The sequence below is a fragment of the Malaclemys terrapin genome, chromosome 5, assembly GCF_027887155.1.
Source record: "Malaclemys terrapin pileata isolate rMalTer1 chromosome 5, rMalTer1.hap1, whole genome shotgun sequence".
Classification (NCBI taxonomy): Eukaryota; Metazoa; Chordata; order Testudines; family Emydidae; genus Malaclemys; species Malaclemys terrapin.
This window is the reverse complement of record NC_071509.1, coordinates 117,047,474-117,072,382: the sequence shown is the minus strand read 5'-3', so window position 1 is coordinate 117,072,382 and position 24,909 is coordinate 117,047,474. Positions and strand designations below refer to the sequence as shown.

General features: G+C 38.9%; 1 protein-coding gene across 50 annotated transcripts in view; it reads right to left on the bottom strand.

Moving 5' to 3' along the window:
- ANK2 (ankyrin 2) overlaps window positions 1–24,909 on the bottom strand; it is a 583,802-nt gene that overhangs the window by 81,424 nt on the left and 477,469 nt on the right. For 31 of the 50 annotated variants that reach the window (XM_054029236.1, XM_054029252.1, XM_054029271.1 and 28 more), the window contains 3 exons: window positions 22,828–22,926; window positions 20,026–20,124; window positions 11,632–11,704 (listed from right to left, as the gene is read on the bottom strand). In XM_054029236.1, coding sequence (XP_053885211.1) covers window positions 11,632–11,704; window positions 20,026–20,124; window positions 22,828–22,926 — 271 coding nt within the window. Of the gene's footprint in view, window positions 1–10,071; window positions 10,153–11,631; window positions 11,705–20,025; window positions 20,125–22,827; window positions 22,927–24,909 lie in introns of all 50 variants that reach the window. The other 19 variants (XM_054029227.1, XM_054029226.1, XM_054029221.1 and 16 more) reach the window with 1 other exon arrangement.

Genomic DNA, 24,909 nt, shown 5'->3' with positions numbered 1-24,909 from the left:
GTAAAAAAAAAAAAAAAAATCTCTTTGCCCAAGCCAATAATACTCTGTCATAATCATTCTGATAGTTCTGTGTTTTGTGAACATATATTCCATTTCCTATTTTCAACAAAAAGTCATGTTTACAGACAGCCTACCATTATTGACTAACCCTATAACATCAGGAGTGTAAACCTGCTATGTCACAATTCTTTTTTAAAAAATAAGGCAACAGATTTCAATTTCAAGTTGCTAAGATGGCTTCTATAAGCAGTAAGGGGAACATCTTGACAGGGCTTTGGGACTAGATTTGGTCCTTGGTTGGGCTAGAATAAAAAGTAAAATGTTTTTGCTAATAATTTGTGGGTCTTATTAAAACAAAAATAATCTTTATACTGGTGATTTCACATGTTCAGACACCAGTATTATGTGGTTATCAGTGAATAGACTGATAAGAGAGGCTGGCCATGTGCAGAGGTCACAGTGCTCTGTCCTTCCCTGGCAAGCCCTGCTGAACATGGAGGCAATACTGTCTAGCTGTTAGAGTAGGAGACTGGGAATGGGATCCTATATCCTAATTCCTAACTCTTCTACTGACTTACTGAGTGACAGGACAAATTACCCAATTACACTGAACCTCCTTATATGTAACTCTAAAATGGGGGTGCATACTTTCCTACCTTGAAGAGTGGCTTAAATCAGTTAACCATCAAAAAAGCACTTTGAGATCCTCAAATGAAAGACACTGTAAGTGCAATATATCATTATATGGAGAGCAGAATTTGGGAAGCCACATACAGTTCTTAGTTTGGGAATTACGGCTCTGGGAGAAACATTTAATTAAGGCTTTTAAAACAAGCCAGATCAGCTAGGAATGCATTTCCATTATGGTGCTCTGGTCATTATGCCCACATCTTCAGCCAGGAGCGGGGCTCTGTGTAATTTTCTCCATGCTAGCCTGGAAATACACTCTATAAATCAGCTCATTGGGGGATGGGGGTACTTTTAATGCAATAGGACAGCTCTAACTCATCACAGTCCCCTCCCAGCAACATAACTATACTGTGGAAGACAATTGCTGAAGAACTGTTCTTCCAGTCATTTTCCCATAGTATTTTCATCAAAGAAAGCCAAAGAGATAAATTTAAAAAGAGAAAGAAAGGGGGCAGTGCAAAAAGCTGCCAAAAACTGTTTTTAATGTAAGCTCTTAAAGCTAAAGACACTTATGTTAGTTTGCCAAAAACACTGTCTTCCCTTGCTATATGTTGGTAAGGTCCACGATGCTGTACAGCTCCCTATGTGGGCTCTGCATCTTAGAAGTAACAGATGGAGAAGAGGCAGCTAAGGCAAGTATGAATTTTTTATTCAACTCAGAAGTATCTTTAATGGCAAGTATATTAAAGATCACCCCCCTGAGAATCTGCTTGGAAACCTTTGATTCCCCAGAGTCAATGTTCCACTCAGTGGATTACACCCATTAAACAATTACCTGCACTACAATGGGTTTAGCTAATGAATATAATTGCCATAACACAGCTGTAGATTTCTGCATCTTTAGCCAGTTGAAACCCCAAATATTCTATAGCTACTTGATCGTGGATGCACATCACATCACGTCAGCCATATGTCGCTCAGAGAAGCACTGACAGAAAGACAGGAAATGGAGCAAATGAAATGGAAAGTCTGCACGTGTCCCTACTGTCTGGTGAGAAGAGGGTAATCAAGTGCACTGGCCGTAATCTGCCCTCCTGGGATTCTGGGAAGGGGAGGATGACTGAAATGTGTCTCCTCCTGAATTAGAGCATTCTAAAGTGAATTCTAGTATTTGGCAGGTTGCCAAGCTGTCACCTGACAGAGAATAAACACTGTCTCTTTAGGATGTGAACCAGAATAAAATATTCACAACCCTCCATGCCGTAGAAGCCTTGATAAGAAATGCATGCTGACTGAATGGCAGGCTGACAAATCCAAAGTAGGTCTACTGTACAATGCCAAAAGGGGAATAAAGTGCTACAGCAGGGGGCTGCCAACAGTAGAGAGTTCATGTAAAGTTGCTCCCAAGCACCAAAAGTTCCTGTTCTACATGTCTGTTCCACTTCTCTCTTCCCCTGGGTCATTTAGTCAGTAGAAGCCTCAGAAGTTAGTAACTCCTTGTGTGACTCCAAGCAGAGAGAGAGAACAGAACCTAAACATAGATTTTGTGCAGGGAATGTCTTAAAAAGAAACTCACCTGGGGAAAGGGTCACTGAGAGAAGATACATCCCACCAGAATATTGCTCTTCCCATATGGATGGAAACAGCTCACTTCAAATCTCATTGATTTTATCCACAAAACAAGGAATTTTATCATAACATGAGGACCTCATGTCAGCCACGGAGTGGAGACAGCTTGGATTAACTGGGTCATCTATAACCCAAATACATTCACTGACAGAGATATTGTGGGTACTAGGTGGAAGGAAAGAAATGGTTCTTTGCCTTGCTCAGTGGTACAAAGTATTGCATCATTTGTCCTTCTAAGTTCAAGAGGATAGATAAATGGATGTCTGTCTTTCACTCAACAGCTTTCTTTAAGTACTACACAAGAGAAGCACCAAAAAGGAGATAGGTATTTAGAAATGTGATCATCCTTTTTAGTGTACTCAAAGGAAGACAGCTCTCCAGCCAGCAAGCCAATATCTTTAGCCAGGTTCTTTGAATATGAACCTGATCCTAAATAAGTAATGTATGATGTAGTATGTTAATGTCTTCTTGTAACTTTGCCTTAATAAAAAAAAAAATAAAATGTTACATGCTAACCTGTGCTCTGAAAGCATCATTCACAGGAATGTTGGAGAGTAAAGGAAAAACATCCATGACACTCTATTTAAACACAGTGATAATGACTCATTGGATTTAACTTAACTGTTAATGACTTATGGCACTGTTAGCATCCAGAGAACCTGCCATTAATTAAGATTATTAATGTCGATGTAAAAACAACTTGTGAATAGCCATGCAGGAAAGATAAGAAAGTACATTCTAAAGCTTGTGGAGAGTGGAAATAATTTCTGGCAGTTACTGTTCTTTAAAGATGGGTTTCAAAGATGTTGTTCAGATGGGTAAGACTCAACAGAAATCATGCCCCTTCCTGTAATGTTCTGATCTTGGTTTAGAAAGAAAAAGAACTAGCAGGTTGCTTCAAACAAACAGTTATGTTAATATATAATCAGGTCCTGCTAGATCCTGTGGAAAAAATAATTCCATTTCCAGAATTGCTGGTAAGGTCATCTGTTACAATGATTTTAAAGGTATACAGTATGTCATAAGTGCCTCCTAATCATTCTCCAGCCTTTTCTTATTGCTACCTTTTCCACTAAATTAAGATTCAGGGAGACCATTTGTGAAAGAGCAGAGTATTCATTTTTTACTTTAAACTGAGTTTTTGTTCTGCAAAACATCTATGGAAAACTGATACTTTCTTATGCAATAAATGTGCGTCTTGTGTTTTGAGTCACGCCTGCTGATTTTACTGGCCAAAGTTTATTCTTATTACTAAACATGGTCAGGGAAGGTTTCTATTTTCCTGAGAAAATTTTTGAAGAAAATGAAGTGTTAGTTTCAGTCAAGATTTTTTTTTGAGCAGGGGGTGGGGGTGAAAAAAGCCAAACACACCCTGATTTTTTTCAAAATCCCCAAATATTCATTACTAACAAGAAATAACTAGAGCTAGAAAAAGACTTCTGTTAAAAACAAATCAGCTTCAAGTTTTTTGGTGAAAACCTGAAAAATGTTCACACAAATTTCTATTTTGTCAAAAAGCCATTTTCTGTCAGAAAAAAGTTTCAATGACAATTTTTCAACCAGATCTACTTATTATTTTTGGCTTGTCTTAGCAATGCAGAGCCAATGCAACTATGGAAGAGAGAGAGATCATCTGCTTCACATGTCAAAAAAATTCTGATGGCAGAAAGAAAGAATCCATCCTGACTTTCAAATTTACAACTGAGTTTGTACGTCTGGCACTTAGAAAAAAACAATCATTGGAGTTGAAAATCATGAAGAGACTACAAACATGGAACCCAACAAAGCCATTTATACAGAGTACTGCACTTTAACACAAATAGCTCTGTCTCGATAGGCCCAAGCAAGAGATCATTTAATAGCTAACCATTTTTTTCTTTCACAGCTAGAGTGTGAAATCTAGAGTATGGAGATCATTTTGAAATGAGGGGGAGACATTGGCTAAATTTCTCTGCTGGTTTCCCATGACTATCACAGCATGCACAGAAGAAAGGTATTATTGTATTATTGTTCCCTTCCTGTCAACAAGATTTTAGGAATTAGCTTTAATATGCCTACCAAATACTTCCTATGAATGTACATTTCTCTCTCTCTTTCCCATTGAGGCTTTTGACATATAGCTTTTGACCTGCTTCTGTAAGTCATCCATACTTGGCTACATACATTAAGCCAAATCTTGTTCTCAGTTATAAAAGAGAAAATCTAGGGTAAGTGCATTCATTTCAGTGCGGGTTTTCTGGATTTACACTGGTGTAATGCAACAGCAGAATTTGACTATGTAGCTTTAAAGTATAATAAAGTATTTATAAATTGTGTTTCTTCAATCTAACCAAGGTTCTACATCCTCCATCTCCTGCTATTAGATAATTTTGGAAGGCCCTATATTTTCCACTACGTAATACACAACTTCAATGGAGTTGTGTGCTCTTATGTCAGCAGTGAATTTAGCCCTGACTAGTCTGCCCAACCTCTTTCTCACACACATTAACTAGGCTTGGAAAGATTAGATTTTTATTAGTACATGTCAATTTCTCCGCACACACAAAAACCTTTGAAAAAATATTTCCATTAATGATCAAAATTTACAGATAGGGAAATTAAGAAAAATACTGCTTGAGAACTTATTAGAGTTTAAGGATATGTATTTTGTATATTCTGATGTGAGATGTTGAAAAGTTGTGTTTTAATGGATATAAAGCTTTACCTATTTGAATCTCAGTATCTACTGTCATTAAGCAATTTTTATCTGACCCTTCCCAATGTCTGACCCACTCCACAATTTCCCACAACTCTGAAAATTTAAGTCAATAATAGAAAAAAACTGCTTAAAATAAACACTGATATGATAAAAAAGTAAAAATCAAATTCTGCCAAGCCTACACATAGCCAAATAATACTCCCACTACTTTAATGCAGCTATAGAAGGCACTTGAACATCTTATGTGATTCAGTGAGGAACATTCTTGATAAGAAGCTACAAAGCAGCATTTTAGCATTGTTTACAGAAAAGGTTATAGAAGGTAGTAGGCAACCTTTCGATATGTTTATCACAATGCAATTCCAGGCAGGTGCAGCTATAACACATTTTGAGCAAATAATATTCCTCTATACCTACAGTATTTTATTATATAATTATAATAATCATGTCATAATCAAACTAACATTTGATTATTTCAATTTTTGATGTGAATATAAGTTTGATAGATAAAGGTAAATGTGTTGATGTAATATACTTAGATTTCTCCAAGGCATTTGACTTGGGTACCATATGACGTTTTGATTAAAAAAACTAGAACACAAAATTAACATGGCATGCATTAATTGGATTAAAAATTGGCTAACTAATAGGTCTCAAAACGTAATTGTACAGGGAATTGAACTGAGTGGGAGTGCTTCTAGTGGGTTCCCACAGGAATCAGTTCTTGATCCTACGCCATTTAACATTTTTAGCAATGACCTGCAAGAATACATAAAATCATCATTGATAAAGTTTGCAGGTGACACACAGATTGGAGGACTGGTAAATAATGAAGAGTATACATCATTGATTCAGAGCTCTCTGGATCACTTGGTAAGCTGGGCTAAAGTAAACAATGTGTTTTAATATGTCTAAATGTAAATGTATACATCTAGGAACAGAGAGTGTAGGCTATACTTGCAGGATGACGGTCTCTATCCTGGGAAGAAGTGACTCTGAAAAAGTTTTGGATGTCATGGTGGATAATCCGCTCAATATGAGTTCCCAGTGCAACACTATAGACAAATTGACTAATGCAATCCTTGGATGCATAAATAGGGTAATCTTGAGTAAGGGCAGAGAAGTTATTTCACCTCCATATTTGGCACTGGTGTGACTACTGCTGGAATACTGCATCCAGTTCTGGTGTCCACAATTCAAGAACAATGTTGATAAATTGGAGAGAGCTCAGAGAAGGGCTACAAGAATGATTAAAGGATTAGAAAATATGCCTTTTAGTAATAGACTCAAGGAGCTCAATCTATTTAGTTTAACAAAGAGAAAGTTTAGGGGTGACCAGATCACAGTTTATAAATGGGGGACAAATATTTGGTGATGATCTCTTCAATCTAGCATATCAAGGTATAACAAAATCCAATTGCTGGAAGTTGAAGCTAGACAAATTCAGACTGGAAATACAATGAAAAATTTTAACATTGAGAGTAATCAATCATTTGAACAATCCAGCAAGGGTTGTGGTGGATTCTCTATCACTGGCAATTTTTATATCAAGATTGATTTTTTTTAAATAATATGCTTCATTTCAAAAGGAATTATTTTGGGGAAGTTCTATGGCCTGTGTTATACAGGAGGTCAGACTAGATGATCACAATGGTCCCTTCTGGCCTTGAAATATATGAATCTATGAATAATATTGCTCTTACATAGAACTTTAAATCCATAGATCCATAAGTGCCATACAAACAAATGCATCATTATTCACAATTTACAGAAGGGGAAACCGAGGCACAAGAAAGTGAAGTGACTTCCCCAACATTACACAAACAGATCAGTGGAGATCCTGGAATAGAACCCATGTTTGCTGATTCCCACTTCAGTGCCTAAACAAAACAGTAATATCTCATTAGCTCTTGTCAACTCTTCTTGCATATGGCAATATTTGAGCCATGTTCATTAAATGATTTGAATATTTCACATACTCAACTTTAGTGTATGCTACAAAAATGAAGGAAGAAACCTTTTTTATTGGTGCCTTTCTCTTATGTGAAATAGGATTTTCAGTTTATAAATTCCTAGTAAGCCACTTTTCTTTTAATCGGGAATCTGGCGGAACAGGTTATGGATTAACTCTGAGCTGTTTTATGAAATCTAAAGTCACATTTTTCTTGTGCTTCAGTGATGAGTTACTTCTACAGATTACATGAAATCACTTTATCACTAATCCATGTTCATGAAGAGATGTGAAACCCCTCTCTCACATGGTTATTAGAGTAAGTATGAAATCCATAGGACTACTTGAGAGTAAGGGACTACTCTGTGAGAGTACAGATGGAACAATCTGGTCTTTAGTGATTAAAACATGTAGTGATTTAATGCATATCATGGTACATATAGATGTAGAGGACATATGTTACTTTCAGCCTATATGATTAAGCTATTTCTGTTTTCAGCAATACTTTAGCAAATTCATTATCCTAATGATCCTCTTCTTTAGATGACTAGTATTTGTTGGTGTTTAAAAGAAGGACACAATTACAACACAACTTTATTTCTAAAGCAAAGATGGGATAGAATCTTTTGTAATTTGTTAGACAGTAAACACTAGGGGTTTATTTTATAATGGTTATTCCTCTTTGGGTGTTGTTATTCTATGGCTGATTTCTGGGACTATTTCCTCTACATATAAAAAAATCATACCCTGGCCTTTTATATTTTCCTTTCCTCAAACAAAAATGAACTTTATTTAATCAATGTCAAAATACAAAATGATGCCATGATCTATTCCAATGGAAACAGAATTGAGAATTAGGAGTTGCTTTCTCTGAGAAACTCACTGCAGTTCCTTGGGTAAGTTCTTTTACTTCTCCACCTCAGTTCCCCTATCTATACAATGGGGATGACAACAGTTAAAATCTCTCTCTCAAGGAAGTTTTGAGCATAAATTAATTACTGTCCGTGGAAACCTTTAAACATGTATAGCATTAAAATAAGTGCTAAGTATTTTATTATAATTATTATTACTCTAAGTGGGGCAAAAATAACATATATGTAATGTCTGCATAGTAATAATGACATTACTTATCAATTATCTGAAGGGAAAAAAGTTCTCTCTTCACAGTTGTCTAGTATGTCTTGTCTCATCAATATTTCTCTTTAAGGACCCAGTCCTGCAAAAGCTTATGCACATGGTTCACTTTACAGCTATGAATAGCCCCATTGATTACACATAACATTAAGAACATGTGTAAGTATTTCCAGGATCAGGGCCTTGATCTGTCTGAACTTCTAGAAAGTGACTCTCTATTTCTGTAGTTTGTACAGCACTGATCATATTGTTGGTGCTAAACAAATAGTGATGATAATAAATATGGAGCAACTAATATTAATCTTTAAGCATTCCTTATTTTAGATTACAATTCTATGATGTAACATACTTGATTCCAATCTGGGTTGTGACAAAAACGTCTTAGACCCTGATATCAAGCTTGTGAACACGCACTGATGCCAATGGATATTTTGCCTGTGTAGGTCTATGTAACAGGGCCCTTCGTGGTAACGTAGTGGGATTTATTCTTTGATGTAACAGTGTTCTCATCATCTTCAAAAGTTTCCATCTGTCACTCCCTTTGCGCCTTCAGTGCCTCCCACTCACCACTCCCTATCTTCCACTCATGACTTCATACTTTCTTCCATGGTAGCCTGACTTTGGAACTCCCTGGCCTTCTGGTGCAAAAGATGATTACCTTTCTTCATTCAAATCTTGCCTAACATTCACTCTTTCTGCCAAACCTATTGATGGAGACCCATCTGAATGTCATCACATCACATGTGTCTGCATTTCCGTCTTTCTCTCTGTTTTATACAACACCAACCACATATTTCTGGTGCTTAAAAATACATGATACAAACAATGATGTTTATTTAACAAAAAACAGAAACCAATTTAACATACAAACACAAAATACCAACCCTACTGCCTCTATGTGAATAACAATGTTACCCTCTGCACCAAACTCTTGCAGATATTCTCAGGAGTAAAAGATCCCCAGTAGGACTCTTGCTGCTAAATGTGCAAACTACTGGATGAAAATTACCAAAGACCAAGTGGGAGCCCAATGGACACACATACAGTGGAAGCCTCGCCCCATCACTGAGACATTTAAAACCTGAACAATAGCAAACATCCTCCAGGAAACATTCCAGGGAAGTAAATGAACTAGATGGCTCTTTTGATTTTACATCATTGACACTGGATATTGCATTTGAATTATTATTCATATATGAATATTATATTGTTAATGTAGTATTAGTCGTAAACAAAACCACTGCTTCACAGGGAAAATACCAAACAACTAACTCCTCTGAAATAGTCACTGGCTCAAGTATTCCTCTCATGTTCAACTTTTTAACTATATGATTAAAGTTAGACGGTTTACTGTGTCACATTTATTTATTCAGAAATATATCTTGTCACTAATACAGCTAAGGACAAGATATGCAGGAATCTTACCGCTAGTCTCTTACAGACAGTCCACAATTATGAAAAGGCTCAGTCTCGCTAATAAAAGGTCTCTGTCTTCTGGCCTCCAGCTACTTTAATTTCCTCTTATAGTCACCACCCATAACAACAAGCTTCCATAACACCCAAAATGATTTTGCCCCCAAGAATGGATTTTATAAGCAGGGTGACATGAAGTGCAATCATTGTGACCATTCTGCTCAGTGATCAGCAGTATTGGCATAAATGCTTAGTACAGCGCCAAGGCCTTGCAAGGAGATGTAGAGGAGGGTTGATTTCCAGTCTGCTAGCTTTATGATAAACTCTGTTTGTCAGCTGGTGACAAGAAAACCCAGAGGGTTACAATAATAATCTGGAGGGAATTAGTCATGCCAAAAGGCCACAATAAGTGCTGTCAAATAGTTAATGGTACAGGTAAAATTGCCTTTGGGGTTTTTGGCGTCTCCATACAGAAAAATACACACAGACATGCTCTCAAAAGTAACAACATGGGTCAGCGTTAGGCACTCTGATTATGCAGATGCAGATCGTCTCACCACAAAAATAAATATATACAACCAAATTAAACAGAAACAGAAAAGTTTTTGTGTCTTACTCCAAGAACTCCTTCTAACAGCACCTGTGCCACTATATGCTTCCCCATCACTGAGGCGTTCATCATCAGAGTGTTTAAAGGCTGCACAACATACAAGTTAGCTTGAGAAAAGGGGATACCCAGTAGCTAGCTCCTCCAGATACAGCAGTGGAAAGCCATGCTGTGCTTTGCAGATTAAAAGAGGATTGAATGGTAGCTTACACGAACAAAGGGGATAGAAAAATATAAATATAATGCAGTAATTATTAAAGGCCTTATTTTGTCACCCATGAGTAATCCCACTCAGATTGTTCAAGGAGTAAAGTGCTGCTCAAAGGGAATAAAGTTTGCAGAGTCGGGCCCTAGAGATATAACTGCATTGATTACATTGCAGAGAAGCCTAATATATTCTTGACTGCATGTAGATTTGAATGCTTGTTGATTTCTGGCCTACTGTTTTGCTAAACATGGGCAAATTAACAAAAGAAATCAAATATCTGTAGTTCAGTACACAAATTAGAGACAGGATAAATTAAAAAAATTGCCTAAGTGATTTAGCAGCCTATGTCCCATCTCTAAAGGGGATCTAGGCACTTAGGAGCCCAAATCCTATTGACTTTCTATGAGACTTAATCTTTCAAGGACCTAAGTCACTTTTAAAATTGTAATTTAGGTTCCTAAGTCCCTTAGGCATTCACAATCAGGACAATCCCCATCAAATAATAAGAACCAGCAGATATGCCATGCATAAAATATCATTACTATAGAATTATTCAGCATTTCAGATAGAAAAAGAAAGAGAAGCTAATCCATTATTATAACCTGTAAGCAGACGCATCATTAGTTGAGAAGTCACCGTATTTGAAATTTGTCAACTATTCTTTCATAAACTATTAAAGGTGTATCCCCCAAAGCTAGTTTGTTTATTTCTATTCAGTATAAATTGCCCAAAGGTAATAATCCCAGATAAATTTCACAGATTTTTTTTTTAGGATTAAGCTAAGTGATGTAACATATACCTCGAGTCAGCACGTGGGGTTAAATCTGGAAGGACTTCAGTGGTATCAGTGTGTAGTTACTTTATGTCATGGCCTATGAATCTGTGTTCAGCAAGTGCCAAAAGGCCTTCAAGCTAACAGTTTCATCTTCTTCAGACATATGCATCTTTACCTAAATGTTTCCAATTAAACAACGATCCCTATCTATTTCTGTGATATGCATATCTGGATACAGGTGGATCTGATCCAAAATGTTCAAAGCCTCAAACCTCTCTTTATAGTGGGCAAGTGCACCTTTGGAAAAGCTTTATATATAAATTTTAAACTCCCACATTTGGAAGTGTTTAGATTTCTATTTGGTTCAGACCATTACAAACATACAAAGAAGTTTGGATCTGATACTGGAATTTGGATCCAGGGTTTTTGGATTGGGGTCATCTTTAATGCCTCTATTCAAATCTTGTAACCAAAAAGGCATGAAATCAAGGTCTTTAAACAGCACACTATTTCAAGAATTGAAGCAGCTTAATTCTATACTGTAATGGCGCAAAAGACACTAAACAAAGGAATTTAAGTTGCTCACCTTCCTCATCTGAAACATCTAGGACCTCAGTCATCGTCTCAGGTACATTCAGTTTGTGTTTCTCAGTCACAGTCTGCAGAGACAAAATAATCATCTCTCAAGTTAAGCATCAAGAAAAATAGCAGGCATTTATCAGGGTATTTTCAACAACAGCTGCAGTTCAATCTGTTCAGACATTTTACAATGCTTTCTCTTCCCTCTGGTTTTATTTTTCAGGGTGTAATCTTTACCATAGTTGCTCTTGCTTTCTATTTGTGCTACATCAAATGATCATTTATTCTGGAAAAAACATACAAAAAACATGTATATAAATAGATGATGCACGTAGAGTAACTTAGACAATGCTTCCAGGATGGTTCTAAATTGAATTAGGTAACGTCTACAGAAGAACCGTAAAAAGTTATACGGGACATATGGAAATTATTAAAATTGTAAAGCATTTGGAAATGAAGCTATGAATGATGTGAAATATTTAAACTGAAAAAGATGAAGAGTAGTTAGACAGACCATATGATGCATTTCTTACTTGAAACAGCAGCTCAGTGACTACTATGTGTATTAATGTTTCTCTTTTCATAATTATTACAAATCACCCTATGTCTTGGAGTAAATGTACATGGTGATTTACACACACACAAATTCAGACATATCACCTGCACCAAATAGCTTATAGGATTAGTTATACAAGGCAAAAACACCAGAGACAATACATGAAGCAATAGTTCAGGTAAGGGTGAGCATGGTGGTTATTAGAAAACAGATTTTTAGAATCAGTGACTTTGCATGAAGGACTCGAAGAGGAAGACAGAGGGTGCTTGGCCATGGAGTGAGACTGGGAGAGGGAGAGAGACTGATTCAAGAAAGGGAGCATCATCTTAGCACGAGGTAATGTGTGGGTCAAGGACATGAAGAAAGCAATAAGAAGAGAGCATTGTGAGGAGTGTAGGGCATGAAAGGATTCTGGGGAGAAATGAGAGCACATATGTTCTATAGGTGGAGAGAGGATTATATAGGGGCCTGAAGAATGTTGCATGTGACATAATAGGAGATGACAAGTCAATGAATTCAAGAGGAATTCCATGGTCAAAACTGCTCTAGCCAGTACACAACCACTCCATGGCCACAACCCACTCTGAAACCAGCCAGTAGAACTGGATATCCGGGAAGGAGAGTTTACGCTTCACTCCTTAAGGTGTGTAGCAGTGGATGTAACCCCTTCGTACACAGGGGAGTGTCAGGAGACAGTATGTCTGTTGAAGCTCCCACAGGAATAGGTCACCATTGCTCCACTCTCAATTCTGGCCAGCACCTATAAAGCATAAATTAACCCCAAACGTGGAAGTAGCAAAACAACATACAACTCTTGTGATATTTATTGAGGGATGAACCTTGAAGCCCCCACTCTATCCGTACTCAAGCAAAACTTCCACTGAGGTCAATGGCAATTTTGCCTGTGTAAAAACTGAGTGAGGACTTCCAGATCTGGTGCTGTAATTCTATACTTCTGGCAAGCCAGTGAGGAAGATAGCACTATTCATTATTATGATGCTTTTCTATACATATCTATACATCTCTCATCATTGCTGAATCTGTGAACACTGGTAATTTGTCTAAGTTTAAGTGTCTGAAATGCATTAACTGCAGAGAATACGTTTCAATTTACCTTCCTATAGTTTGTATGTGGGCAGGATGGAGGGTGGGCAAAACTGGTTGCCTGCAATCTCAGTTATTCATCTTTAATTAGATCTTAACCATGATTCAAGGAATTAACAAGTACGGTTTTCAATGCATGTGTTATGTGTTCCAAGCTCTTTTGTACTCATTACATTCCTCAGCCAATTCTTTGACTCTTTTTATCGCTCCCCTAGAAAGGTCAGGCAGCAGTAGGGAGTCCGAGCCAGCTGAAGCAGACTGAACACACACGGCAGTGCAGGTGACCTCAACCTCCTTCTTTGTAGCAATAAAAGCAATGAATTCAGAAATAAATCCTAAATAAACAAAAAGGCTGACACTCTACAAGTGGAATAAGGTGAGAAGGAGGATAGTATATTCTTCAAGTGATGGGCAAAGCACTGTGTGTGTACATCAGTTGTTAAAAAGATGAGAAAGTAACCCAAATGCTGTACTGCTGCTGAGTATGAGCACTGAATAAAATAGCCAAGAACTCAGCAAACAGAGAGGGGGTCTCTGAGGAAAAGAGAAAAATGGAATTACCGAGAAAAAAATTACCATATATACTCGTTCATAAGTTTATTTTTGGTAAAAAAGAGACGCATCAAAGAGCGGGGGTCGGCTTATAAACGGGTCTACACCAAAATTTGATGATTTTAAACTCTATGGAATCATTGAATTGAATATCTAATACAGGGATTGGCAACCTTTGGCACACAGCCCACCAGGGTAAGCACTCTGGTGGGCCGGGCCGGTTTGTTTACCTGCCGCGTCCGCAGGTTTGGACGATCGCGGCTCCCACTGGCCCCGGTTCGCTGCTCCAAGCCAATGGGGGTGCGCCACTTCCCGCAGTTCCCATTGGCTGGGAACGGCGAACTGTGGCCACAGGGAGCTGAGGGGCTCCATGCCTGCAGATGCTCCAAGTAAACAAAAATGTACCGACCCACCAGCGGCTTACTCTGTTGGGTCGGGAGCCAAAGTTTTCCAACACCTGAAATATAGGGTTGGCTTATGAAGGGGTCATACAGTTTTTGCTATTTTTACCTAACCATTTTTGGGGGGTCAGCTTATAAACGAACAGACAAATGAATGAGTATATACGGTAAGTAAGAGTCAGATATGAAAGTTCTTAAGAAGTTCATCTCTGTCTACAATAAGTGCAACAGACCATTCATTCATTCAGGCCCAAATCCCAGTTCTCATATCGAGCTCAGGAACAAGAGCCATGCACAGGAGAACAACACAGAGGTGAGAGTTAGAATTCTCTGGCCCACAGCTTTGGACCTCAGCACTTCAGTAGTGTTAACATTAATTGGAGAAAGAATCACAATTCAAAATGGGATTTAATCTATTTAAACAAAATGCCCCCCATTTGGGGTAGGGATAGTGGTTGTTGTAGGATGACAACTAATTAAAGTACCAAAATAGGATCAGTATGTTAATATATAGTATAAGACTAATAGCATATTGTATACATCGTACCCCCGCCAATATCTAGTAATATCAGATAAGTGGACATAGAATACGGTGACAGCCTATTGGGGCTCTAAAATTTGCTTTACTAAGGAAAAAAATCCCATTAGATCACTGTTAAATTTATCAATATAGAGTCTTAGACATAGGCCACGTTACATAAACGTGATCAATACCTATATATTCATCTGTTTATTACTCTTACACAACACTAGCATTAGCACTCTCAATCACATTACTACTTAGTAGGGTTGCCAGGCACTTGGTTTTCGACCGGAAAGCCCAGTCGGAAAGGGACCCTGGTGGCTTTGGTCAGCACTGCTGACCGGGCCGTTACAAGTCCGGTCGGTGGCGCAGCATAGCTAAGGCAGGCTCCCTGCATGACCTGGCTCTGCGCAGCTCCCTGAAAGTGGCCCGGCTTGTCCTGCCCCTAGGCACTGGGGTGGTCAGGGAAGCTCCGCGTGCTGCCTCCATCCCTAGCGCCAACTCCACAGCTCCCACTGGCCGGGAACTGCGGCCAATGGGAGCTGCAAAGGTGGCGCCTGTGGATGCGGGTAGCACGCACCGTGCAGAGTCACCTGGCCGCACCGTCCACTGCTCCTGGAAGTTGCTAAATGAATTCTTTGCTTCAGTCTTCACGGCTGAGGATGTTAGGGAGATTCCCAAACCTGAGCCAGCTTTTGTAGGTGACAAATCTGAGAACAGATTGAGGTGTCACTAGAGGAGGTTTGGGAATTAATTGATCAATTTAACAGTAACAAGTCACCGGGACCAGATGGCATTCACCCAAGAGTTCTGAAAGAACTCAAATGTGAAATTGCAGAACTATTAACTATGGTTTGTAACCTATCCTTTAAATTGGCTTCTGTCAATGACTGGAAGATAGCTAATGTAATGCCAATATTTAAAAAGGTCTCTAGAGATGATCCTGCAATTACAGACCAGTAAGTCTAACGTCAGTACCGGGCAAATTAGTTGAAACAATAGTAAAGAATAAAATTGTCAGACACATAGAAGAACATAAATTGTTGAGCAAAAGTCAACCTGGCTTCTGTAAAGGGAAATCGTGTCTTACTAATCTATTAGAGTTCTCTGAAGGGGTCAACAAACATGTGGACAAGGGGGATCCAGTGGACATAGTGTACTTATATTTCCAGAAAACCTTTGACAAGGTCCCTCACCAAAGGCTCTTACGTAAATTAAGTTGTCATGGGGATAAGAGGGAAGGTCCTTTCATGGACTGAGAACTGGTTAAAAGACAGGGAACAAAGGGTAGGAATAAATGGTAAATTTTCAGAATGGAGAGGGGTAACTAGTGGTGTTCCCCAAGGGTCAGTCCTAGGACCAATCCTGTTCAACTTATTCATAAATGATCTGGAGATAGGGGTAAAAATTGAGCTGGCAAAGTTTGCAGATAATACTAAACTGCTCAAGATAGTTAAGACCAAAGCAGACTATGAAGAACTTCAAAAAGATCTCACAAAACTAAGTGATTGGGCAACAAAATGGCAAATGAAATTTAATGTGGATAAATGTAAAGTAATGCACATTGGAAAAAATAACCCCAACTATACATACAATATGATGGGGGCTAATTTAGCTACAACTAATCTGGAAAAAGATCTTGGAGTCATCGTAGATAGTTCTTTGAAGACCTCCACGCAGTGTGAAGTGGCAGTCAAAAAACCAAACAGGATGTTAGGAATCATTAAAAAGGGGATAGAGAATAAGACACAGAATGTCTAATTGCCCTTATATAAATCCATGGTACAGCCACATCTTGAATACTGCGTACAGATGTGGTCTCCTCATCTCAAAAAAAGATATACTGGCATTAGAAAAGGTTCAGAGAAGGGCAACTAAAATGATTAGGGGTTTGGAAAGGGGCCCATCTGAGGAGAGATTAAAGAGGCTAGGACTTTTCAGCTTGGAAAAGAGGAGACTAAGGGGGGATATGATAGAGGTATATAAAATCACAAGTGATGTGGAGAAAGTAGATAAGGAAAAGTTATTTACTTATTCCCATAATACAAGAACTAGGGCCCACCAAATTAAATTAATGGGCAACAGGTTTAAAACAAATAAAAGGACGTTCTTCTTCACACAGTGCACAGTCAACTTGTGGAACTCCTTGCCTGAGGATGTTTTGAAGGCTAGACCTATAACAGGGTTTAAAAGAGATCTGGATAAATTCATGGAGGTTAAGTCCATTGATGGCTATTAGCCAGGATGAGTAAGGAATGGTGACCCTAGCCTCTGTTTGTCAGAGGGTGGTGATGGATGGCAGGAGAGAGATCACTTGATCATTACCTGTTAGGTTCACTCCCTCTGGGGCACCTGGCATTGGCCACTGTCGGTAGACAGGATACTGGGCTGGATGGACTTTTGGTCTGACCCAGTACGGCCTTTCTTATGTTCTTATACACTACCTAAAGCTCATATATGTATCACAAAATATTTGTTTCTACCAACTATGTTGAAATATATACACAAATTAACTGTTGCTCTGAAGCAGCTTAACAATTTAAATTTGTCACTTTGTGACCTGCAAAGTGAAAATCAGAAGGCAGGACAAACATTTTCTTTAAAACAAATCACAAGTTTTCTGTAGCATAAGAACCAACCGTGCTTCCATGCTACCTGCTTTCTATTCTATGTCAATCCTTCTCTACACAGGGGACCTGACTCTCTTCTCAGTGTCATTGCTTTACATTCTGGGAGCTCCATGCAGATCAATAGAGCTATTCTGATGTAAATGAAAGGGAAATGAGACTCTGCACATTTATAGTAGGCCAAGGGCCTTTGGAAGCAATTGTTCCATATATAAACCAGCATTGGAAATTCCTCATCTTCGGGAATGCCAGTGACTTGCATATAATAGAGCACATTCTCTGTGCAGCACTCAGTTATACCACTGATCTTAGTCAGGGCCTTGAAGAATGCAATAGCTATGGTGACTGTACTGACAATGTATCTTTTTCAGTGTTGAATGTTATATTGTACTAGCAATATCAACCTCATCATCTGGAAAACCCTATTGGCGGGATTACCTGCAATTTATCTTTCCTTTTTGACAATAGTTCCAAAAGCTCTTTAACCACCCAAATTACCTCTTTAAGACGCTGCAGAGACCTCATTACCTGCATGCACCAAAGTGGCGTTTGGGGACCGAGTCAAATTCATCTCTGGCAAACTCTATCTATGTCAGGCATAGTTCACCAGGGATGAATTTGCCCACAAGACTTTTTAAACACTGTTTCTCTCTTGTTTGAATTTGCGTATTGGGTACACAGATACACTAAAAGAAATAGGATTTCTTGTACATAAACCTTTAGGTTCAACAAATGTTTGATTTAGCCCAAAGGTAAATGCCTCCTCAAGCATCTGCCATGTCTGGAGGAAAGGTCCATTGCCCACATATACAGTATAGATTTTTTAAAAAATCTTTTATCCAAAATAACTAAATCAAAGTTATGTATTTTAAATGTGTTTATAAATTTCCTTTTTAATACTGCAATTCATATTATTACTATAATATTTATATTGTTATGATACCTGCACAGCCACTGATAGCAGAGTGTTGCTAGGTGTTGTACAAATACAATGGAAGATTCAACAAGTGGGTGTAAAAGACGTGAAAGGAAAATAGGAGAAGGAAGATGAGGAAAACAGAGAAGAGAAGGGTGGTTACATAGGCTACATAAGTCAGTTTTGAAAATGGACTTAATTACTTTTGATAAATGTTACCCAGAGAGAGGGAGAATACACTCTCTCTCTCTCACACACACACACACAAATATGAACATGTATGTATGTTATAAGAGTAAATAAATAAATATCAGCAAAATCAAATACTCCATATTTACTAAGATTCTTCTGGAGATTGACTCAAATTTGGAGAAGAAAACTAAGCCTGTTTCTCACAGTTCATTAATAAAACATAGCTCACTCTGTTTATAACATCATGTCAAGCCAATTTTGTTCCATCTTACTCTGTTCATTTCAACAGGGACTTGCTGTCAGCATGTGATGTAAAAGCAAGATTATTTTCCTCTCTCTCGTTCCTCACCCACCCCCCCATCTCCACTGTGGTGCATGTTCTTGGTTTGAATATATGGTAGCATCTTTTCACGAATTTTTGGATTGATCATTATGGGGCACCTAATGCTTATAGCCTTTCTATTTTTATAATGTTTTACGCTTTAAAAAATAAGCATTGTCCTTATAAGTTTTCATGGTAGAAGACTGTAAGGCAAATTCATGCAAAAAATGGTAGTATTACTGTGTTCAGTGATACACAGCTTTTTGAAGGCCTCTTTTCTGACTTACTAAAACAGTGGCAAACTGTAGCGATATGTGACCAGTGAGAGAGAGACTCTTCCCTCCTCCCCCCACTTGTGTCATGGCATCAGAATATAGCTAGTCTTTCTGGTTAAAAGCAACAGTTTGCATCTATTCTGACCATGTAACCAAGTGGCTGGTTACCACTGTCCTCTCTAAAATTAAATTGTTTTTTTTTTTTTAAAAAAGGAGTAAACAGAGTTTTGAAAAATAAAACTACTCCACAGGCATCAACTTGGCTCAACTCGGGACGTTTGGCATATATCATTCATGAGCCCCGAGAACCAAAATCCTGATTCCAGTCAGTTTGAGGGCTGAGGAAGTGAGCAGGGATTTTTTACACTATGATAAAACTGGATCGATTTGTTCTGGAAGTGATTTGAGCAAAATGAGGATTTATGTGCTTCAAGGCCGCTTAGTGAGCACCACTAAGTCTGGCACTCATGCATGGATTGGCATAGCCTGATTGCTAAGAAGCCTGCTATGGTGGTTCTGCCACAAGCAGGTGTCACAGAGGAAAGCATACAAGTATAAGGAGAGACTGAAAATAAGGAAGTAGGATAATGGAAAAGAAAAATAGAGAAATTGGCCAGATCCTATACAAACACTCCCAAACTTCAGGAAAGTTTAGATTTGCTGCTCAGGCCCTTCTCTAAAAACTTATATTCTGGTTTGAGTTCTTGTTATTTCATCTGTGTAAACTCGGATTTATAGAGCTATTTATATTAATTCTGTGTACTGTATGCACATCTATATGCACATCAATACATTTGCAACAACCAAGCAAAGGAAGGCCTTAAAAACTTAAACTAAAAAGAGGAAGAGGGAGGCAGAGGGAGTCTGAAGCAGTACAGTAGAGACAGCATCATGAATAGAGAATGGAAGTATTAAAACACATCTAGTACTCACAGTTGTGGTGGTGGTGACCTCCTCTGTTACCACCTTCAGAGTATCAACCACTGAGATGTATCCCAAACGCCTTGCAATCGCTAAGGCAGTGTTACCATTCTGAAGAGAGAGAGAGAAATGAGAGGGAGGACTGTGATTTGAACCAATGAGATCACTCTCATCACTGCATGAGCCAGCATTTCCATCCAAAACAAGGCACAGCTTAGGAAAATCACTGAGTTTTACCATTACATCTGAATCTGTCTTTGTAACTTCTTTAAGACTATAGTCCTGATTACCATGGTAACACAACACACTCACATCTGCCTGCAATTCCTCATAAAAAACATGTTGCATGCTTTAACCCTAAAGTTGTCAAATTTCACTCCGCATTATGTGCCTTGCCTGCATTGTTTTCCAAAAACTCTATTATTTGGGAGGTTATTCTAAAAACTATTTAAAAGTTTTAGGGTTTAATGTCTTATACAAACAGTTGACATCTGCAGCAGGTACAATGCTCTCTCTGGGAATATATAACTTATGCAAAAGCTCATGATGTAACAGGCAACAAAACAAAACAAGATTCGAGTTTAGGACATGGGGAGAATTCTTTTACATTTAAATGCCTATCTAAGCCATCAAAAATAACTAGTATTTAAATAGCCCTTTTAATCTTCAATAAATAAAAAATTAATTAACTAGTTAAACCCCAGAACACCCTTGTGATGTGGATAGGTATTACTTTATTTATATAGGGCTAGATTGTTATATTCTCATTCACACTGAACAGTATTTTACATCAGGAGCTGTACCACTAAAGTCAATGGAGCTGCTCAATGGGAGTGAATATCAAAATCTGGCCTGTATTTATTTCTTTCAAAAGTTCACAGTGTAAATCCATCCACAATGAGTAGCCAAAAATCAGTGCCTTTTTGTCAGGAAGAGCAGAAAAAAATATCAGACACAAGCTACATCAGGTAAGAATGTCTGAGGGTATGTCTTCACTCAGAGTTAACCTGGGTGATCAGCCCCAGGGTATGAGCCGCCACACTGCAAAGTCCTATCCAAGTTACTGTGTCCTTATTGCTACTGTATTCACCTGTGTGTATCACTAGGACTTCTGAGGGCATGGTTCTTTGTACAGTAGTAAGCTGAGCAGTTCTTTTATTCTTTCCCCGTGAATAATGGGAGAATTTGTGTGTCCTTCTGAGCACATGGTGAGAATTGTTGGAAGACAGGGAAGGACTATAAGCACTCGAGTGTTTTAGCCACTGCAAAGTAGGTGGCTTTCCAGCCCAAAGCCTTGGCTTCACTTTAGGGTTAGTTTAGTTATCTACACTCAAATTAAACTTCTTTTGAGTTAGGCTCTCTTGACTGAGAGAAACCATACTGCAAAATGACACTCAGTCTGCACAGTGTTTGGATTAGCGGCACAGAATAGCTTTACTGCATTATTTACTCAAGCATCAGAAGCACTTGAGCTTCAACCTACATCTCCTGATGGTCCAGCTAGCTCAAGCTTAAAGCACCACTGACCCCAAGTGGGAGATTTGTGTGTGTAGACAGGAATCAAGCTGGGGTAACACTTGAATTACATATACCTCTAGCTAACACTGCAACTAAGGCAAGTCCCAAATGAAAGCTGAACTGGGGCTCTAACCCAGACTGACCTGACCCAACAAGCTGTGCCAGCTAGCCCCACTTGAAAGCACCACTTAACCTGGTTGAGCTATTTGTGTGTGGTTGGTAACATCAGAGTAAGAGCCCCGGCTACCTCTGCAGTGATTGTGCTTTGAGGTATGATGGACCCAGGCTGTGACAGCCCTACAAGGTTATTGAAATCAAATGAACATACCCTCAAAATAACTAAGCCCTGATGGGGTATTTAGCCGCAGGAACTGACCATAAAAGCCTCCCAGCTGACGACGTAGGATATAAACTAAGACATGGATTCTTGGATAACTCAATCCCAGAGTATTGTTCCAGGGAGTGAGTGAGAAGCCAGTGCAGATTTAAGCAGGTGTACTATGCACTCATGGCAGTGACACCCACTCAGGAGCTAGGCTGAGGCCTGTTTTTTTTTTTAACCAGTTGGAACCTCTGGGTACACAGAGCTCACCTGGAGTTGTCAGTGGTATAGATGGTTGTTACAACAATGGCGTTAAAGAAAAACAGTTGCAGACTCCTGGATGTCTGTAGAGGATAGAAGCTACACTACAGGCTATAACTGCTATCTGAGAATCCAGGAGTAGCAGTGAACTCAATCCAGGAGGTGGCAAACAAATGGATAGAGGAATAGTGTAAATCAGGTCTGGACTAAAGTGCTTCATCCTGGGCAGTAAGTATCCCTTTCATCTTATACACAGTAGGGTTGCGGTCAGTTTGCCTTCATCCAGATCCTCATCTTGGCCCGGCACTGGGAGAATAATAAGACTACCATTTATTGCCATTCTTGTTTTACACATGGAGAAACTGAGATGCAGAGTGCCTGTGACACAACCAGTCAGTGGCCAACCGGGAATTATAATTCAGGAATTACTGTTCCCAAATCCCATGCTCAGCTCACTATTCAGACTAACTCTCCATCTGGAAAGAGCTTTGCAACTAAGCAGAGCTACCTTAAGGGGCTAGAAAGGAGAGAGGAAGTCACACTCACACATCTGATGACCAGCTGTATGAGAAGCACATTCACCAAAGCAAAAGGCTAGAGAGGAGAGGAATCAGATGAGTCAATCGGACTCAAGAAAGAGAGGAGCCATCAGGGGGAAAAGCTGCAGGCAGGTGATAGATTGCAGTAGTACCACAGACAGTTTCCAGACTTACAGCAGTGATGGCATTGGGCTTGGCCCCATGCTGGAGTAGAACATTGATGATATGAGTGTGACCCTGTTGAGCAGCTTGGTGCAGAGGGGTGTAGCCATTCTGTTATTAGTGGTAACCACCATATTTTTAAGGAGAGAAAAATACAGTGATTAGAAAATACATTTCAATTTACTTCCTCTATTCAAGACATTTAATTTATTTAAAACCACATCTATGCCAGCATTTCACCCACACATATAATAATTCTCAGCACCTTCTCTAAACCCTCTAGGGATTAATGAAATAATAAATCATGATAATATTTTGACTTGCAGACCATTTTTCATATGACAATATTAATGGTCTTGATAAAGGTGAGCAAACATTACTGTCCCCATTTCACAGATGGGAACAATGAAGCACAGAGAACATAATGCTCATGCCCAAGGTCACAGAGCAAATGGGGGGGGGGGGGAGAGAGCCAGGTCTTCTGACTCCCAGCCTTCTGTTTTTAATGGGTACCCAAGGAGTCTGCCTTTAAAAACACTTGGGCTAATTTATAAAGCCATGTAAATTCTAAAAGCACTGATTGAGTCCATTTTAAATGAACCAGCTGTTTGACTATGAGCCTCGCTGATTATGAATGTCAGTGCACTTCATCTTCTGTTGGTCTACAAAAGGTCCCAACTGTGCCACAGATACAGTGAAAAATGTTTGCATGTTCTGCATACCAATAAACAATTTTTAATTCTGTATCTACTCCAATGATCCGTTAATGATGTTCTACAATACAAAAGCATAGCCAGACTGCACTTCAGCTAGCTGATCTGAGGGGGAATTGTATGAATCTAGTCAGGCAGTTAATTTACAAATTATCTGCACTTGACTTTGAAAGTAGGCAGAGAATAAAACTGGGGGGAAATCGCAATTTGATTTCACTGTACCATTTATGTATGTATAAGAGAGCCTAAGGGACTCAGACTGATCTCTTGGACTCGTGTGTGTGCCTTAAACTATGACTATGACATGTATCTTTCATATGGACAGATGGGTGAGAACGTGCTTGGTTCTCTAGTTGCCCTTGTAACATTTAGGCTACGCATTCATCTACCAGGTAGGATACAAAGCAGGGGTTTACTATAGGTTGTGGTGTTTTATACTGACAAGCACATTATTTCTATTACTTTAATATCAGTGCTGTCCCTTGGGATTGAGTGCAGACACATCACCTTTCCGCTGGACATGGCACACAATATCCTGAAGGTTCTCTCTATGGAAAGAACCCCAATAGCATGTCGTTCGGTTTTTAACATGTTCTGTCAGCTATAAATCTGGCCAGGAGGGACTTGCTCTTTAAACTGAGTGAATCCACAATGCTGGTCTGTTAGTCTGCCAAGATTTATGATGTTTTCGAAGAGCCAGTGAGCCAGATACTGGTTTCAGTTACTCTGATGTTACTCTAAACTAACTTTAATAGAATTATTTCAGATAACTAGAATAACCAGGGAAACTGAAGTCAGAACCTGACCCAATGAGTTCTACACACATTTAGATACAGAGTAACACCTAACAGATAAGGGGCAATTAGGACATTCCTTTCGATTGCCTCCAAGTAGCTCAGCTGGAGGTGATGCCAGCTGCCACTTGGTAGCACCCAGTTTCTAGCTGTCTGCTTTTATTATGGGTTTCAACTTTTTTCTTACTGTACCTACGAGCTCTTTGAACAATCTCATCTATGGTTTTAACCTACTGAGTCTGGGCTATGACTGCTCTGGAAATGTCCTGACTCTATCCCTGCCACTGTGTTTTTTTGTGCATTGAAGTTAGTGCTGTTTAGTTGGGCTCATTTTCATGATGCCATCCCACTTTGAGGAGTGGATCGACCATATAAGTAAGCAGCTGGAGACAGAGTCGTCAGCAGGAATGATCAGTGAATTACAAGTTTGTGTGATTCTGATCAGTTATCAAGGACACCAGATGTGTTGTTGGAGCCATCAATGGAGCTTAGCTGTTTGCACTGACATCAAAACACCAAGGAAACCAGGTGAACAGTACGACTATAGGCTACCAACAGGAAGCCAGTTTGAATTGGAGCCAGGGAGT